The sequence below is a fragment of the Rhagoletis pomonella genome, unplaced genomic scaffold (assembly GCF_013731165.1).
Source record: "Rhagoletis pomonella isolate Grant_MI unplaced genomic scaffold, Rhpom_1.0 Rhpom_scaffold_00009, whole genome shotgun sequence".
Lineage (NCBI taxonomy): Eukaryota > Metazoa > Arthropoda > Insecta > Diptera > Tephritidae > Rhagoletis > Rhagoletis pomonella.
The window spans coordinates 18,480,824-18,501,325 of NW_023458563.1; the positions used below are offsets into that span (position 1 = coordinate 18,480,824).

Consider the following 20,502-nt stretch of genomic DNA (forward strand, 5'->3'; position numbering starts at 1 on the left):
CTCGCAATAGGGGTGTATATAATAATTTACAATAAATCAACAATATACATACATACATACATACCAACGATTAAGGATTTTAAAATAATGGCAATGGAACATAAAAGGTTTCTTTAATAACATATCTGAATTAAAGCTATTGATAAAAGAAAAAAGTACAGCGTTCATTTCACCGCAAGAAACACATTGCAAACACAACTTTAACCCATTTACCCCAAAAGGATACTTAAGCTATTTTCAAAACTCGTCAACAATTACAACAGCCAAACAAGGAATAAGGGTGCTTGATAAAGCTAATATTCCCCACAAAACAATTTCATTAAACGCCGTCCTACAAATAGTAGCGATCAAGGTCAACCTTAATATAAAATTTACAATAATATCATGCTATTTTCCATCGAACTTACAGCTTCCTACCAAACAAATAATTGATATACTAGCCGCCTCAATACAAACACCATTAATCGACTTAGGAGATTTTAACGGCTGGAATCCATTGTGGGGTTCCCCAACCATACAACAATCGAGGCAAACTAATAGAACACATATTTAACCAAACGAACCTTTTCTTAATAAACGACGGTAGACCAACCCACCTTTCAACTCAAGGGACGCTCACCCTAATAGACCTCACATGCTGCTCAGCTAGCTTGCTTCCGATTATCAAATGGAATATCTCAGAGGATCTCTATCACAGTGACCATTTCCCGATTTGGTCACAACACCAAAAAACACCATACCGAAAGTAAATTTCTACTCAATTCAAATTCAGTCAATCCGCCGAAGAGGAACTTTCGGAGAGACCGATTTCTGTAACCATTAATCAGGAAGCAAATAATATTACAAAGGCAATTCGTGTAGCAGCCAACCTTGGGATCCCACAATCCTCTCAGAACACCAGAACCCATGTCCCCTGGTGGAACCAGACTTTAGCAGAGCTCCGCAACCAACAAATGACAGCATGGCATCTTTTTCGTAAATCTCCAACAGAACAGAATCTTCTCGAATACAAAAAGCGCAATGCTATCTCCCGCAGAGAAATGAAGCAAACCAGAAAATCTAGCTTCGAAGATTTTGCAAAAAGCATAAACATAAGCTCATCATCGCAAGAATTATATAACAAAGGGCAGAGGCTAACAAATCGATATACACAAACGTCAATAGCAGCATTTCAAACACCACAAGGGACAACCACTGAAACGCAAAGAATAGCCCACCTCTTTGCTCACAACTGGTCTCAATGCTCGAACGACAACCATTTTTCTGATCAATTCAACCAAGCTAAAAAAGCAAATATAGCGCCTAACCAAGCAACCAATCCAACAGCAATGAAAATGGAAACGCATATCTCCATGGACGAAATGTACTACACCCTAAAAAGTACTAAAGGGAAAACACCAGGTTTTGATCGCATCTCGTACAGCATGATTAAACTCTGGACTCATCCACGAAAACGAGACTTTTGGCGCAGTACAATAATATTTTTCAATCAGGCACTATTCCCCAAAACTGGAAAGCGGCCCCCTTTCCGAAAACCTCAGAAGGACCTCAACCTTCCCGAATCCTACAGACTCATCTCGCTATTTTCGTGCCTGTCGAAGTTAGTAGAGAAGATAGTCGCGACACGTCTAGTCTGGTTTACAGAGTCAAAAAGGCTTATCTCATCCAACCAGGTCGGTTTTCGAACAGGAAGAGGATGAACAGAGGCCCTGCTACACATCGACTACAATATGGCAAAAACGCTATCAGCCCACAAATGTGGTTATTGTCACATACTTCGAAAAAGCGTTTGATAGGATAGGAGCTCACGTCATTCTAGAGAAACTACATCAATGGGGACCCAAGATCTTCAATTTTGTAAAATCATTCTTCCACAATAGAAAAATCCGGGTCAGGGTAAACGGTATTTACTCCAAATTATATCCTTTAACGGATGGTATTCCTCAAGGATCACCGCTTTCAGTACTCCTCTCTTCAATCGCGCTTAACGAAATAATACAGAAACACAAACTTGTTAACCACTGCAGACGCTTTCAGTACCCCTCTCTTCAATCGCGTTTAACGAAATAAATGCGAATCAAACAAAATTTTAGAAAATGTTCTGAAAGAAATTGATGACTGGACGTTAAGATCAGGTGCGAAAGTTTCCCTCGAAAAAACAAAAAAACTCCATATTTGCAAAAAACTAAGATGCGATTCCAATAGTCACTCAATAGTATTTAAGCAACAAACTGTCCTGAATGTCGATGAATTGCGACTACTTATCACGAAAAACTACACCTGGAAACGTCATCTTTTAAAACCAAAAAAAAAAAACATCCCTTACGGACTTTGCTTATACGGATCCGCTCCGAAAACAACTCTAAAAATTATAAAACCAGTGTACCACAAGGCAATCAGAACCAGCTTGTTCGTATTTCGCACCACCCCGACAAATAACCTTTTTATTGAACTTGGCAGAACGTCAACAGTAGCTTAATACCAAAAGTTTTATTTTTAAATACATCAGTAATAACCGAAGACGTAAAAAAAACTGGTACTATCCAAACGAACATTCACCGTTACTCCTTCACTGCACCGAATTATCAAACTATGCAGCAAATACAACTTGGAGGAAAAACCACATAGTCTAAGTAGTTACTCCCCACCGTGGACTCTTGACAGCCAATCTTGCTATATAACACTGCACACTCACAAAAAAGATAACACCCCAAATTCAATATACAAACAAATCTTCCTCGAAAAGGGGAATACATACAAAAAAAAGCGGGTCTAAAACACAAAATAGCGTTGCTTTCAGTATAATATCTGAAACAGGCTCCTGTATCAGCATGAAATCAATGCTCCCATAGTTTTTCCCTTCACAAAAAAACAAAAACCGTGATATGCTCACAGTCTATCGGTGCTACAAGCAGTTAGAAATCCAATCTGTAACAATTGGGAAACAGTTAATCAAATCAGAAATTTATTAATAAATAACAAGAAAACACTTAAGCTCCTATGGGTCCCAGGACACGCAGAAATTGATGGTAACACCTACGCCGATGAAGCTGCAAAATTTGCCTGCAATGCACCAATAATACGCACCCCAAAAATCGAGAAGCTTGACATAAAACGCCACATCAAAACACTATATATCACTTGATGTGGCATCAATGACATCATTTGGCACAAAGTGAACCAAAATAAACAAGATTTTTAATCTTATATAATGAAATATAAAATAATAGCGGCGTTCATATAAATTCATAAACTTCCGATAAACGAGATAAAATGATTATTAAATCAGTTTACCACTTTTGATGAAGACCTCGATTATATTGCAATATAATGATGTTTAAATAAGTTTTTTGGTTTTTGGTATCTTATCTTATATACAAATAGACACTCATGTTTTCTTTACACCCCTTTTATGGCTAAACTATACCTTAAGGGTATAAACAATTATGTATCATTAGAAAGGTATTTTGTTGCTGATGTGCAGACAATTTTTCAAATTTCAAATCGGTTTAACATAAAGCGAAAAACTCAATTCAAAAGTGACACCAACACTAATGCCGTACATGTACATGGTTGGGGCGGAAATGCCTCCTAAATGTAGGCTTTAATATTTATTTATTATTAATCATACGCCAAACGGCATTATACATAAACGGTATAAAATTACATAGAGCATGAAAACACTAAGTAAATATGAAGAGAGTTTACAATATTTCGTAGCACAGACATGTGTATCAATAAATTTATTTATTTTTGTTAAGAGAAAATATGATTTTTGATGTTACGGATAAAAGCGCTGTATGTGCCTCCATAGAAATCTAAATCTATATGTAGCGAGTTTACAAGGTTGACTATCCTATTTCGTGGGCAATGGATCATATAGTTTTTGTTAAACGTAGTTGTTTTCAGTAATCGACTTCGTCTAAGGGTTAATCCAGATGGTGCTAATTCGAAGCAGCTGTGTATCGATGATACCATTTACCACCTTGTAGAAGAAGGTCAAATCCGCAATCTTTCGTCTATCTGACAGGCTTTTGATTCGGTAAAGTTTGTACATATCTTCTGTGGTGCGTGCGTAACTTAGTGAGGTATTGCGGAAAGCCAGGGTTTTGCACAACTTACGTTGTACTTTTTCGACACGAGTGATTGAACTATCAGTGTGCGGCGACCAGATCACACTGCCATATTCTACGATAGGCAGTACCAGGGATGAGAATAGTTTGATCAATGAGTAAGGGTTGGAAAAATCCTTGCTGCTTCTAGAGATAAAGCCAAATACTTTGAGAGCCTGACATGTGATCTTGTCGATGTGTTTGGAAAAGCTTAGTTTATTATCCAGGATGACGCCTAGATCCTTGATGTCATCGACCACCCTTATTTTTGCCCCGTTTAGATTGTAGTCTGCATGTAATGGGGTATGCGAGCGTGAGAAGGAGATAACTGCACATTTACTGAGATTGAGATCGAGCTTATTTTTGGAGCACCAGTCAGAGAGCTTGTCGATGTCATGCTGTAAAAGATGAGAGTCCAACGTACTTTTTATGGATCTGAATATTTTCAGATCATCCACATACAACAGGTATTCTGATTTGAAACCACAACCGATATCATTGACGAAAATGTTGAACAAGATAGGGCCGAGGTGAGAGCCCTGAGGAACACCAGACCTAACCTTATAATTACAAGATAGATGTCCATCAACTCTGACTTGCAAGTGTCTGCCTATAAGGTACGAGCTTAGCCAGTTAGGAGCATTTCCGCTGACTCCATAGTTTCTCAATTTATTCAGTAAAATGTTATGGTCGAAGCAATCAAAGGCCTTACTGAAATCAGTATAGACACCATGGACACAGGCACCAGAATTCATGGCATTGAATATATAGTTAGTATATGTGACCTGGTCTACGGAAAGGGGGCTTAGGTGTCAAAAAATCAATTTTCACTTTTTGGTTGATTCGGATGGAAGATGAGATGCTTTTTCACGTGGTGAAAAGCAGAAAATCCTAACTTGCTTAGAAGTACAAAAACGTCACTTCTTCAGTGTTACTTTTTTAAATGTTCCACACTAGCAAATACACGATGGAACTATAATAATATTCCGACCAACAACAACACTTACTGGACGTCCGGCGCGGAGAACAATTAACGAGATAATGAGAAACTGACGAAACAAGTTGCTTACTTTTAACAGCTTTTTCACAGAAAACTAGTTTTCGCACGTAAGCTCCCTTTTCGTAGACCAGGTCACATATGTGAAAAGGTTGGTTGTAGTGGATCTGCCGCGCATGAATCCATGCTGTTTACTGGTTATAATATTTGTAAATGAAGTTGAGAGTTGCGGTAGTACTAACTTCTCAAAAAGTTTTGCCAATGCGGACTGGATACAAATCGGTCGATAGTTCGAGACTGATGATCTTGGTCCATCCTTATGGATGGGGCTAATATATGACAGTTTCCAGTACAAAGGGAAAACACCATGTCGAAGAGATTCGCTAAAGATGTGCGTCAAAGGCTCGCAAAGTCCCACAGCGCAGTTTTTCAGGAAAATGTTGGGCAGTCCATCAGGTCCAGCGCCTTTATTGGGGTCTAATGTGCTCAGCTGTTTAAATACATCATCGTAAGTCACCTCAAAGTCACTTATGCAAGCACTCTGTTCAGTAAGATTCAGATAAGGAGTGGTGTTTTGGGCGATTGGTGCGTATGTGCTTTGAAAGTATGTCGCGAAAAGATCGCTGATTTCGGTTCCAGTATTAGCTGATTGATTGCCCCACACCATGGTCGATGGTACCTTGCTATTGCTACGTTTTTTGTTTTTGATAAAATTCCAGAACGCCTTGGTGTTGGACTGCAGTGAGTTTTCTACTCTATCGATATAACTTCTATAGCACTCGGTACTTAGCTTCTTGCATTCCAGCCTAAGGTTACTAAAACGTTTATAATTTAGCATTGTTTTTCGTTTCTTATAGAGTGTGCGTGCCGCCTTTTGAGTTTCACTTTCTCTACCAGTTCTTTAGAAAACCAGGAAGGGAAATTTCTCGACTTGTTGGAGTACACCGGAACAAACTGGGAGACACCTTCGTAGATTTTGTGATAAAGCCAGTCAAGTTTATCGTCAACTGTTTCTTGTTTGTATAGATCCACCCAGTTTGTCCTCATGAAGAATGCGTTCAAATTTATATAGTTTGCTTTTTTGAAAACATAGATCGGCGATGCATCTGGAGTTAGGCTGGGTTTGAAATCAAGCTCAACCGCCAGAGCAGGATAGTACTTATCCTCTGGAACGACAGCAGGAGTGATATTAGGCGATATGTCGATATCACTGAAGCAGAGGTCCAGTGTATTGTTTTGTGCATTAAGAATGCAATTACACTGCTTGCAGCCGGACGAAGAATAGCAGTCATAAAGTAGATTCGTGCAGTTATTACTAGGTGAGCTACTAGGCAAGTTGAAGTCGCCCACAACCAAAAGTTTTGCATTTCGAAATTTATCAGTAATAAATGAAATGGTTGACGAATGAGTTACGTAAGTTTCATAGGAGGTGTGCGGGGGTAAGTAAACGCAGCCGATAATAGTATCCCAGTTATTACCCTTAACTCTAACAAATATTTGCTCAATGCCGTCGTCAACTAATGGAATAACTTCAGCTTCAATATAACGTTTAATAGCTATGAATACACCTCCGCCACGCTCATATCCGCTTAACAAAGAATTGCGATCTTTACGATAAATAGTATAAGTAGAATCTAATATTTCACCACCATGTATAGAGGGGTGCAGCCAAGATTCTGTAATGCAAATGACATCGTGTTGGCTAATTGAAGATGCGGCTAGGAAGTTTCTGAGCTTGGTGCGTAGACCTCGGACGTTCTGATAATACACACTGAGATCCATTAACTTCTTTTTGCTCTTTTTGCCAAAAGCACGATTTTTAAACTTATAAATTGTATGATGAAATCTCCAAAAAAGTTCATTTTGAAATAATTCTCTATATTATTAAACGTGCGACGGTAATTTTTTGGATTTGGAAAAACAACGTTAAAGTCAAACCATTACAAAATTCTACCAAAATGTAATTCGCATGATACAAAAAAGAAGGTAGTTTCATTTGATTTTTGATTGAATATTGATACTGAATTAAAGAAATCTGCTAAGCGGCAGTTTAGGAATCAACTTAATGAACTTTAAGATTCATGCAAGGAAGAAGGTAAAGTTGAATATGTAGAAGAAGAAAGGTATAAAGGCAAAGATTAGAATAAAAGGAAAGAAACCTAAATATAAACGAAGGTGAATATGAAGATGAAAATGAAGATGAACTTGAACATGAACATGAACATGAACTTGAACATGAACATGAAGGTGAAGATAAACATAAAGATAAACATTAAAAGCGATAGAGACAAAGATAGAGAGGAAGAAAGTGATAGGGATAAAAAGTATCAAGAGTTTTAGACGAAAATCGTGGAGTGTGTTAAGCAGTGGTTAATTTACCTTAACCTAGTATAGGTTGTAGCTACGGTCGACTACAACATAAAAATAGGTTCCGTATAATTCCTGAACCCGCCATAAAAAAAAACTTTATTTTCGTACTTGATGCGCTTATCTACCCAGTAGATAATTTCAGGAGTTGAAAGCACTTCCGAAAGGCCTTCCTGAGAATCAAGAGGCCTTCCACTCTACATTCCTTTCTCCTTTATTTTTGTATGGAGTGGCACAAATTGAAGGGCTTCCCCTTTCGCTACCCACAGAAGGCCTTCCATAAGGGCTTTTATAGGACGTACTTCAGAAGAACTTTTGGAGGAGTTCTTTAAAGTTGCTTCTTTAATTTATAAAAATCATACATCTTTGAAGTATTTGCTTAAGGTTTATATCAAATATGTGTTATTGTAACTTAAAATTTTTATTGGAATTCATTTGTACTGTTAGATAATATAAATTTATGTATTCGCGTAAATTGCAAATGGATAAGCCCTTCTAGAAGGCACGCAAGGAAGTATTTTTTGATCCTTTCTTGGGTACGCCTCTTAGGATGGCTTCACTTAAGAAGGCCTACCTAAATTATCTTCTGGGTATTGGCAGCTTGACTATTTTTCATCATGAGTTATAAGAATGCTACTCATACGTCACGTACGTACTTTCGATTTTAACTTTCCCGTGATAAATGGTATATGGATCCATTTTGAAATTTTAAAATTATAATCGGCGGCCTGAAGAACCCCACAATTGTACATTGGCACGACAGCCGGCTCAACGTACCGGAATGACCCGGGTTTTACCCTACCAAGGGCTGCGGTTTCGGCGATCAAACCCCGTTTACGTCAGCAGAGGCTGGCATAGAGTCAAACCCAGCGGGTGGTCCTTTCCGCACCTGCTCGGGCCTACGAACCGACCGGCAGAGGACCACGTCGTTTGTGGCCCCATGCTGTGCGAATCGGACCGCCTCCACGCAAACCGCCACTCGCCCCAGAAGCACAACACTAACACCCACACTCGAACACCCCAGCAAACAATTAGGTTTGATATACATTTGAGAATTATTTGAAATCGAAGCCTTTCTCAAATGTCAAACGTTTGAAAATGATTTCATATTGATTTGAAAATTACAGCTTTCTCAACAAAAAGGGGCGTTTGATCTGTATTTGAGAATATGGTTAACTCTGAAATCAATTTCGAAGTTATTTATCAATTATACTTCAAATGTGGAAATAAAATTTATTATAGGAAATGTACACCGTGGCGACGAATAACTGTTACACCAGTTTTTTTTTTTTTTGAGAAATAAAGGGACTTTGCGAAAAAAGTATTTTGTTGTTAATTTTCCACAGATTTTACTTTAGTTGCATTAAATGATTTTTAAATTCTAATTCTTATTCACATTTGCCAGCAGTTTAAATTTTGAGAGAAATGTTCATTTGGCACGCAAATCGTTTTAGGCTTTGTATAATAAAAATACAAAAAAAAAGAAAAAACTGTATAAGGTTGGTCGAATGAATGGCCGTCCTAGTCACCAGTTCCGAGTCTATTCGATTTTTGAGATGAGGCCTTATGTTGGACAAAAGGGGGAATATAAGTGACTAAAAACGAAGAAAATTAGCCTATGGTTACAGAAGATATAGATTAAATTAACTGACGAAGACCTGCGTGTCAAATGAACTTTTCTCTCAAAGTTTACACTGCTGGCAAATGTAAATAAAGATTAAAATTTAAAAACTAATTAATACAACTAAAGTAAAACCTGTGGAAAATTAACAATAAAATACTTTTTTCGCAAACAACAGCCAACGGCAGTAAGAACACACACATTCCTTACACCCCACATCACGACACGTCTTCCGAACCACATGAAGCTCCTTCAATTTAACTGCAACGGGCTACAGAGCAAGATTGAGGAGATAACCGTCTTCATGTGTCGGCATGGTATATCGATAGCTGCGGCCCAAGAGACGACGTTGCACAGCAATTCAACTTTGTTGAATTGTGCCGGGTACAACGTGCACCGTTGAGATCGCGAGCGAGATAATGGTGGTGGCTTAGCGTTCATCACGCACCACACCGTGCAGTATCGTCTTATCGAAGCAGACATCGACCGCAGGGATACCACCCTAGAATGTCAGGGCATTGCTATCCGGTCAGACGATGTTGAGCTCGAAATATTTAACATATACATACACCCTGTCACCTGCTGCCGGCAGGATATCACCCTGATATAGGTGCCCTCCTCAAAGGTGAAAACCGTATGGTAGTAGGTGACTTTAATGCGCACCACGATCTTTGGCACTCAAGCCCGTCAAACGATCGTAGGGGAACAGACTTGGATGAGCAGATAGACGATTCGACATTCTGCACAATGAACGACGACGCACCCAGCAGGATTATGGGTAACTGCAGCAGCTCGCCAGACATCACCATAGTCAGCGCTGGTCTGATAAACAGCATAACATGGCGAAATATGCTGACTTTAGCATCAGACCATCTGCCCAAAGTCCTCTCGATCGATAAACCAACCGACTTTGCCTCCGCTAAACACCGGACCTATATCAACTTCTCTAAAGCTGATTGGAAAGGTTACGCGGAGTTTACTGAGTTCCGCAGGGCTGTCACTGCGGCTGCAGCTCGCTTCATACCGGCAGGATGTATAACGGACCTACGTCCAAACTACCCTGCCGAAGCGGCTGTTCTAGCCGATGAGCGTGATAGCAACACTTCCCAAAATCTCTTTTGGGAATTTGTATGCTGTTACAACAACAACAACAACATAGCCTTCGTCAGGCCGATCCCGGAGATCCCCGTATCAGGGATCTCAACGCGGAGGTTCGGCAACTAGTAAACGTACATAAGCGGAAGAAGTGGGAGGAGCATCTGAAGACCTGTAATTTCACCTCTAGTGTGAGCAAGCTTTGGTCAACCGTGAGGTCACTGTCCAATCCGACGAAGCACGACGACAGAGTCAAAATTACCTTCGGCGACCATGCTTCGTCGGACCCGGAACGATGCGCGAGCTATTTTAGCCGGCAGTTCATACTGCATCCTCCGGTGGACAAAACCAAGCGTCGAGTGACCAGAAGGCTGCACAAACTGCCAACAACCAGTGCCCCCTTGCTTTCACTTGCGGTGAAGTTCAGGTGGCCATCGGGAAGGCGAAAGCCTCCAAAGCCATGGGTCCCGATGGAATATGCATGCTGATGCTGAAAAATTTGGGTCCTGCCCAGGCACGTCAGGAGGCATCTATATGAACTGACGGACGAAGTCCAGAGGTTCATTAAGCAACCTCTGGACCCGACAGCTTACCGACAGGCCCTGAACGGCATTCACAGGGACTCAGTCTCGAGTTATGTAGACTCTGCCGGCTAGCGACGTGAGGACTTTGTTGCGGCTCTGTACTTTATTGACAATAGCGGTTGCGTGCGCAGAGAAGGAGAGCAGGCTGTCGAATGTTACTACGAAAATTTTTGGATTATTCACCGTCGGAATTGGTGTGTCATCGACGTGAATTCCTAGCGGTAGCCTGACCTCCTTCGGCCAGGTTGTGAAAAGGGTCGCAGAGGATTTCGTAGGGGAGAGGGCTAGACACTTTGCAGTGAAGAAGCGAGAAAGTTCGGAGAGATATCCGTTTACTTTCGAACACAGGTCATCAATTCCATACCCAGTCGCCATGATCGAGCAATCGTCGGCGTAAGAGACAAACTTGTTTGGTAAACGTGTTTGCCATTATGCGAGTAGCTACCATTTTGAATTTAAAAGAAATCGGTTCATAAATAACTCGACCCCAGCGCCACCTACTGAGTTTTCTGGTAGCCTATAATAGGACCATATATGCAAGGTATAACCTCTGTAGATTTGACCGAAATCTATGCAGTAGTTTTTGAGTTAACTCCGAACAATGAAAACGGCTATTATTTTATATATATAGATAATAAATGAACGCAATCATTATAATAAAATAACATGCAGATACACCATTATACTGAAAAGTGTACGCTTGGAATATACTTAAACTACACGTATGTATGTATGTAATTTAATTCATATATTTGTGCATATTCCTACATTCGTTCCAACCGAAAAGCATTTGCTTGCATTACTTACATATACATATCGTCACTACACACGAATAAAGGCGCGCTAGTCTTTCGCGAAAAAAGATGCTTATAAAAAACTTTGGCGAAGTATGTTTGTCTCATAGTCTTTGACCCTGAAATTTTGTATGCGTCTTTTTCGCCGTCAACTTTTGAGCTCGCGCCTTTATTCGTGTCTAGTGACGATATGTATATATGTATGTATGCTGTATGCATAACAAAGCGCATAACCAAAACAAACGCGAAAAATATCTCCCATACAACGTCGCTGAAAAATTTTTGCGATAAGTTTATCGCGATAAGCTGTTGTGAGTGACCGCGAATGGATTACTTGCGTCGTTTTTCTCATTTATGAGAGGCCGACATCGGCATTGCTCGCACTTCTTATATTCGAGTGAGGAAATTTCTTTGCTTTTTTCGATCGCGAATGAAAAGCAGCGGACATTTTTTTGTCGATCGCATTCCGAATATGAGAGATGATAAATTTGTTTGCATTTTTCACTCGCGATAAAAGAATGCAAAAATAATTGTGGAATATTCTTGATCGAGATCGTGAGAGAACGTGAGTGAGAATTTTCGAACCCTGTTTGAAAATAATAAAACCAACAAGTAATTTTTAGCAAAAAAAAAACCGACTTCAACTCCCATATAAAAAAAAAAATATATATATATATAGCTAATGATCCACTGATCGGATCTCAACCAGATTAGTATGGGACCACCTCTGAGACACTACCTTTCCGATGCAAAAAGAATTATCGAAATCGTTTGACGTGGTCCAAAGTTATGCGGTAACATACATCGAAAAAAAAAATAATAATATTCCGACGAACTGATAACCTCCTCCTTTTTTGGAAGTCGGTTAAAAATGGACTGTTTCTCTTTGGAAAAATTAGGAAACTGAATATTTAAGCTATAGGCAAATCCCTTTACAAGGTATCTTTTGATAATGGCCCATCTGCTAACAAATGTCTCAAAAATGGCGAATTTGTAAATGCTAAAATATTCTCTTTTATCCCGCGCCGCTTTGTCGAGACCTTCAGAGTGGTGCGGCGAATTGCTGTCGAATTTACTGACGCAGAAATCAAAGAAAACATACATTCGGACATTCCAGGACCTCGGTCACGAGGCTTAAAAGACGGGACCCAAACGATTGGGAAAAACTTCTTCCAACTTTTACTGTAAAAATAGGATTCAAAGGCAATAAAGTTCCAGAATCGATAAACATATTCATAGCTAAATTCTACACTACTTTCCCAGAAATAAGACAGTGCTATAACTGTGGTAGGCTGGGGCACACGAGACTAGCCTGCAAAGCTAAAAAGAGATGTATCACATGTGGGAAAGAGGACGGGTGTGTTGATAAATGAAATGACGAAAAGTGCATCCAGTGGTATCCAAAACCACAGTGCTCTTAGCAGGAAATTGCGCCCCAAATGAGAAAAAGAAGAAATTTTAAAAATTAAATTGGGGTTTTCGACCGTGCAGCGCAACACGGGCCCTCAAAGTTCCTCGTCCAAGCTCGCGTGGTGCGCAGACCTGAACATGCCCTAAAGTGGCACCAGCCAAGGCAGGTATTGCACTTGACTGATGTCACGTTACGGAATATCCTGCTCTGACACTTCGTCCAGATTGTGGGAGGAACCTGGAGTTGTTGGCGGCGGCGTATGGGTGGTGGTGCGGATGTGTCGGTTGTGTGATCCACTGCCGGTGAGTCCGTAGGCACGAGAAGACTCTGAGGAGGCTCCACCCGTTGCAAGCATTACACTTGACAGAGGTGGAGCCGTTCCCACGACAGTCGGGTCTACGTAACCGGAACGACCCAGATTTATATCTGGCCAAGGACTGTCACTCCAGCAACACTCCCCAAAAAGTCTTTGGGGAATTTGTATGCTGCTACAACAACAACAACTGAGGGGGAGCTGTGGTGTAGTCGTCTCTGGAACATGCAGCAGGTGTAAGTTTCTGGCCCAGGGTTTGGCTCGATGCCAGCCCTGAGCAGAAGAGTACGTAGCAGATGTAGCCCTATGGACGAGCGTCGCTTGAGATATTTGAGTTAGATCGCCGAAACAACAGCTCTTGGTCGGGTAGAACCGGCTGTTGTAAGTCGCCAAACTCGATCTGTTGTTGTTGTTGTTGTAGCGGCTACAACAACCCCGCCCAGATCGGTTGATATCTCAGTCGTTGTCGTCAAGTTTCACTAACAGCAGCCCTAGGAAGCGTGCAGCCTCTACCGGGTCGGTCCACAGGTTGCCGTTAGGGTTGTCGGGTTTTCCGGGCATGCGAAGAGATGTTTCTAGTTATGTGGGGTCTCTCCGCATGCCGGACCCTCATTTGGCACATCCGCATGCAGTCTGCTCAGGTATGAGTTTAACCTGCTGCAGTAGCCAGAGCAAAGTTGGGCTATTGTTGTTCGTGTCTCCCGAGGCAGATGAATCTCTATCCATGTTTGCTGCAACAACAATTGTATGCAGTTGCCAAACAAAATTTTTGCATAACACCGACCTAAAGCAGCATTTGCATTGTTCAACTTGTTGTTCAATGCGAGAGTTGAATAGTGCTAACGGCCTTTCAACAAATCGCTTTCAATGAAGTTGGTCGGCAGCCAACTCTCGTTCAACTTTGGATTCAAGTAATCGCTTAACTGCTTAAAATAGGATAGATAACGGCTATCGACGAGTTGAGATAAATTAGCTTGGGCCATCGATACGGGGCGATGAATACTGGTTTTGGAATGGAAATACTATCCGCAAATTTTTGTCGATTTTGCTTTTTTATCTTGGGTCCATTTACACAAACCGGAGGTAAAAGCTCCGGTTAAATACAACGACCACTTATCGATAACATGTTATATGCATGATGTCGAAAATGTCGATAATGCTGTTTAACTGTGTGGTAGTGATAACCAGGTATTGAGCACACGTTCCTTACGATGCATAGACAGATTTATAAAGAGGTATACACTGAGACCAAGAGGTATATACGCATCTAAGATAAAAAAACGCAAAATTTAGCGGAAAGTATTTTCATTCCAAAACAAATAAAAGAGGTGAAGTTATATGCGGTGCATAATGCGCAGCCTTTTCAGTACAGTCATTATTTTGAGATAGTGTGGTAGTTGTCCTAATTATGCCTAACATTTTAATAGATTCTCCTTATGCAAATACAGGTTAAAATACTTTCACTTTTCTTAAACAAGCAAAACTTACCATTTAGCGGAGATAGTGTTGAATACGGCTCACATTTGATATTTTTAATACTGTTGGTTGGTGAGGACCCGGTCCGCCCAGCAGTATTTGCCGCAGGTAGTTGTTGATTATTATTGCCTGACATTGATAGCATATTCTCACAACGATTCTTCAGATTAGTGTTCCTTTTTTGGATCTGTTGCTTATTGTTGTTGTGATATGTTTCATTCAGAAACGGAAGCAAATGTCGCCCTATAGGTGATCTAGCTCCAGATGAAATGGGCGACTTTATTAATTGTTTCGTAATCGAATCGCCAACAATAGTACTACCTGCACAATTAGTAGCAGTAGCAATTTCTGACGGTGAGAAGATTTCTTCAGAAAGTGGTGAGAGCTTTGAAGATTCTTCAAAGATCACGGCATTGAATGGCGATGAAGATTTTGATGAAACCTGCGCCGTAGTCGACACAACTGTTGCTGTACTAGACGAAGTCTCAACTAAAGGTGATATTACGTCAAATTTTTCCAATGTTTTTGCTTCACTTACGGGTAGTTTCGATGCTGCTTTTAATGCTGTGCTCATAGCTGAATATATAATCCTTTCATTGGCATTAATATTGCCAGGCCACGTGCTTATCGATGCAGTTTGTTGGGACGCGCTATTAATTATACAAATACACATAATAAATATAATTGAAGTAGTGCACATATTTTCTATTTTTTTATTAAAGCACACCAACAGTTCTATTCCCATGCCTATGAAAAAAAATCTTCACATGACTAGTGCGCTTAAAACGTTGAGTTATTCTCACAAAATTCATTTACCGGTCAGACGGGGCTCAAAACTGTAGGTCCCTCCATTACATTAAGACACAGACTACAAATTGGAAGAGAAGCTCAGTCAAACACCAAACCAACTGAAAAAATTATAACCAATACTGTTCCTTGTTCCTTAATTAATAATTATATTGTATTCTTACTAAATAACTTAAATATATACGTTTTCTATACCTGTAACCTTATTGGATTTTTATTTGATTTTTGACATACAATGTTTTGAACCATGATAACACGTAATCATACGACCTTTTAAAACAAAAAAGGGAAGTATCTCTCGAAAGAGAAGATGAAAACAATTCAAGTAAGTACTCGATACTTTGCCGATACTGAGTGGTATTGATACTTTCAGTCTTTTGAGTACAAGTACTCATTAGAGTGATGCCTTATACCATGTTCTGACCGACAACGAAAACACTTTGAAAACTTGTTTTGGGATTGTGGACTGAAGGCTGTTCACACCGGCTGTTAGTGTTTTCGTTGACATTTCTTACATCCTCTGATTACAGTTCTGCTACACAAAAACAAAACCAAAATGCTTTTCCCTCTTTTTCTTTTCATTTGCAACCTCTTACTTTCATACTTATTTTACTTTTGCCAGCCAATTAACAATAAATCCGAAATGGCGTATTAAAGATGATAAAGTATGACTTCCACTTCGATAAATAATCGAGAAAAACTAGTGAAGACACCGATTGGAATGAGTGGAACGTGAGTTTTCAAGTAGTTTTCAGCGAAAACTGGTTTTCGTTTGACAGATTTTACATGAACGAAAACACAAGTTTTAAGTCGAAAACCAGTTTTAGCAACGAAAACATGTTTTCGATGTCGGTCAGAACATGGATTAGTGGTATCGATTGAACCCAATATGCCAGCCACGAATGCCGCTATTTTTCTTTTCACATAAAGGCTGTCATATCGTTTACACACTTTGGCATGGCGTTGCCACTAACACAAAATTTTACAAACAGTTTACGATACAATTAGGATTGCCATATAACAAAAAATACAATTATGTTTTATTATCCCCTAAGCCGCACCAACATAAATTATTTATTTTTGACGCTACTAATTGCGTTTTTAAAGAATGTTAACTAAATTAAAGTTATAGATAGGTTATTGAATCAGAAAAAAGAATAAAATGGGCCGAGCTAAACACTGCAAGGAAGAGGAGTAGATTTTAATAATAAGTTAAAGAAAACATGGAAATTTGATGAGTAAGAACCATTAGGTACAGCTTGGCAGAAGCCAAACTTCCAGCCAGAATCCCTATAAAGGTAAAGTTGCTGAGCCTTAAAATCAGAAACCCCAGATTTGCTTTTGCCAGAAAACATCTTCTCCGTCAAAATTGGAAAAATGTGCTGTAGTCTGATCAGATAAAAATTAATATGTTTGGATCAGATGGAAAACAGTACGTAAAAGTCCTACGAACATAGCCTTTGATCCACAATACACGAAAAAACGGTTAAGCACAGCGGGGGTTCAATTATGGTATGGTATGCTTCCCGGAGGAAGGGGTTGGTCCAATATTTTGGAAAAAGAACAAAATGTGCGCGGTTGACTATGTAATCATATTACAGACGATAAGGCTTCCCTATGCTAAAGAAGACATGCTATTGCGGTGGGGGTTAATGTAGGATAATGAACCTAAACATGCAGCAAAACTGGTAAAGTAGTGGTTTAAGGAAAAGTGCCAGTTATGGCCGTCTCAATCGCCAGACCTAAACCCCATTGAACACTGTAGGGTTTGTATTTGTGTTATTACCTTTTATTGTACTGTGGTTGTACTAGTTCATTTCAACTTTGTAATTTTGGAAATTTTAGATTTATGTGATTTTTGTGGTTCGTCAATCAAACTGAAAGTTTTCATTATTATTCAAACATTTTTCTTGCAACTGTAAACAACCGAATTTTATACAATATTAAATATTAAATTGAATTTCTTTAAATCCTTGATATACTCACTACACAATTGGCGATCCTGCCAGGAGCGGCAATAGCTGTAGTTGGAAGCAAAATAAAAGAGTTTTAAGAGTGCTGTAAGCTCACGACATTTTCGGTCAGCAACCATTTTCTCTGTTGTGAATATAGTTCTACTAAGAAACAGTGTAACAGAATTAAATTGGCTATAACACGAAAGAACACTAGAGTTGCGAGGACATGTTTAGTGTGATCGAAAGAACGGTTAAGTGTAGTCTATAGCCGAATCCGTTAATAGTTAATCACTCTCTGCATTGACGGAGAGGCAAGTCGACAGCACTACAATTTGCGAGTACGGCGCCAACTATAACAACAACCACAATAGCAGCAACAGCCACAGCAGCGGTTTCAACTAAAACGCGTCGCAACAGTTTCGTCAGTGGTAGCAAGAGCAGTTCTAATAAACCTCATCAGCTACATCAACAGAAATCAGTTCACACATCAGCGTTAACGTCAAGCGTGCACATACCAAAAATCGCTCCCCAGCAATTGGTCGTGGTTACCTGCATCCTTCATACAACCGGAGAAAATCTCTTGTCCACTTTGTGTCTGTTCATTACTGACAACAATAACAACGGAAACAAGCTGCAGCAACAACAACGGCAAAAAGTAGCAGCAATCAACACCGGCGATAAGCAGCAGCAACAACGACACGAAATCACAGCAACCGGCACAGCAGCTGCAGCAACTATCAGGTCGACTGTGCTGCTAATATCAGCAGTTTCAGAGCACAGTGGTGAGCTGTATCTTTGTATGTAATATTTTTGACAAATATATTTTTAATATCATATCTTTTTTTTAATTTGTTTCGGATAAATTGTAAACACTCCTTATAGAGATTATTTTATGTTATCATAATGTTTCGTTCACATGACATGTTTCGTACATGATACACACACATCTGCAGGGACTAATAATTTAAATGACACGCTTATAGATTTGCAAAACAACTCTTTTCAAGAGGAGTTGGCAAATCCTTATGCTAGTCAAAATAATAACGAGGTGTATGCAACCTCAGTCAAGCTTCCACAATTTTGGACAAGTTGTCCAGAAGCTTGATTTGTACATACAGAAATGCAATTTAATATGAAAAACATTACACAAGATACTACAAAATATGAACACACAATCACAGCGCTTCCGCAAGAAGTAATAGTTACAATATTAGATTTCATTCAAAATCCTCCGCATAACAAGAAGTTTTCAGAATTAAAGAAAGTCTTAATTGAAAGGCATTCTTTAAGGGAACATAAGAAATTAGATAAAATTTTGTCAGATTCAGAGATGGGTGATCGTAAACCCTCTGAATTTTATCGGTCGCTCATGTTGCTTGCAGGTTCCAATTTTAGTCAAGAGATTTTAAAGAAACTTTGGCTGAGAAAATTGCCAAAAAATCTTAGTGCGATATTAGCTAGTTCAAGTACCAATGACATAAATGAATTGGTGAAACTAGCTGATAATATTTGGGAAGTGATTAATAAAACCGAAATATCAGCTATGAATAGTTTTCAAAATTCTAAATCACAAGACACAATTATTGAGAATTTAGTTAAAACGACGAATCTTATGTGCGAAAATTTTCAAAAACTTTCCTTTCAATTAAATTCTATTAAGCAACAAATTAATCAAAATTCTAGATATAGATCATATAATAGGAATTGTTTTAGAAGTCCATATAGAGGTAGATCAAAATCTCGTGATAGTCAAAATTGGTTATGTAGATACCATTACAAATTTGGTGATAAGGCTCAGAAATGTCAACAGCTTTGTGCTTTTTCTAAAAACAAAAATTCGTTAAACTAGAGTCATCCGTTGTTGTGGCGGCAAACAATGGAAATGTAGATATTACCACACGTCGCCTATTTTATTTTGATAAAACAAACAAACTAAATTTTTTGATTGATAGTGGAGCAGAAATTTCTATACTTCCGGTAAAAAAATTCCCTCATACAAAACGTTCTTCAGATATAATACTTACTGCAGCCAATGGTTCAACGATTTCAACGTATGGTAAAAAGATTTTAAATATAAATTTAGGTTTAAGACGCGAGTTCCCATTTACGTTTCTAATAGCTGATATTGCGAAACCAATTATTGGTGCAGATTTTCTTTGCAAATACGGTCTCTTAATTGACATGAAATGCAAACGTTTAGTTGATCCAGTAACAACTCTTTCGGTTAACACAGTTTCATGTGTTTGTAACATTTCGCTTCCCAAAATTTTCGTAGTAGAGAACAAGTATACAAGATTGTTGAAGGAGTTTCCTTCTTTGATCGCTGAACCAGATTATTCGAAACCGGTTAAACATTCTACGGTTCACAGACTTTTTACTGAAGGAAATCTGCCATTCTCTAAGCCAAGGCGCTTGGATCCGATTAAATTTAAAGTAGCCAAAACTGAATTCGATTTTTTAGTGAGGACAGGGATTTGTAGACCTTCAAATTCTTGTGTAGCATCTCCACTGCATCTTGTACCTAAAAAAGAACTGAATGACTGGCGTCCTTGTGGTGATTTTCGGAGACTTAATGTTGTGACTGTACCGGACTGTTATCCTTTACATCATATTCAAGATTTTAACATGAATCTCAGAAATAAGTATATATTTTCGAAATTAGATTTGGTAAGGGCCTACCACCCAATTCCAATGGCAGAATAGGATATCTGTAAAACTGCAATAACGACACCTTTCGGTATGTTTGAATTTATACGAATGCCTTTCGGACTAAGATTTATTAATGAAGTAGTTAGTGGTTTAGATTTTGTTTTTACATATATTGATGATCTATTGGTTGCAAGTGAAAATGAAGAACAGCATTTTAAAGATCTCCGTATACTTTTCCAACGCCTAACAGAGTACGGGTTAAATATCAAACCAAGTAAATGTACTTTCGGTGTAACAAGTGTTGACTTTTTAGGACATAAT

General features: G+C 39.1%; 1 protein-coding gene across 2 annotated transcripts in view; it reads right to left on the minus strand.

Annotated features, from left to right (window-relative positions):
• Positions 1 to 15,437, minus strand: part of LOC118745614 (protein BCL9 homolog) — a 94,184-nt gene extending 78,747 nt beyond the window's left edge. Inside the window, exons 1-2 of one of the 2 annotated variants that reach the window (XM_036479129.1) lie at positions 15,092 to 15,183; positions 14,783 to 15,024 (exon numbers count right to left, since the gene is read on the minus strand). In XM_036479129.1, coding sequence (XP_036335022.1) covers positions 14,783 to 14,915 — 133 coding nt within the window. In that variant the 5' untranslated portion in view covers positions 14,916 to 15,024; positions 15,092 to 15,183. Of the gene's footprint in view, positions 1 to 14,782 lie in introns of both variants that reach the window. The other variant, XM_036479128.1, reaches the window with a different exon arrangement.
• Positions 15,438 to 20,502: the final 5,065 nt, after the last annotated feature.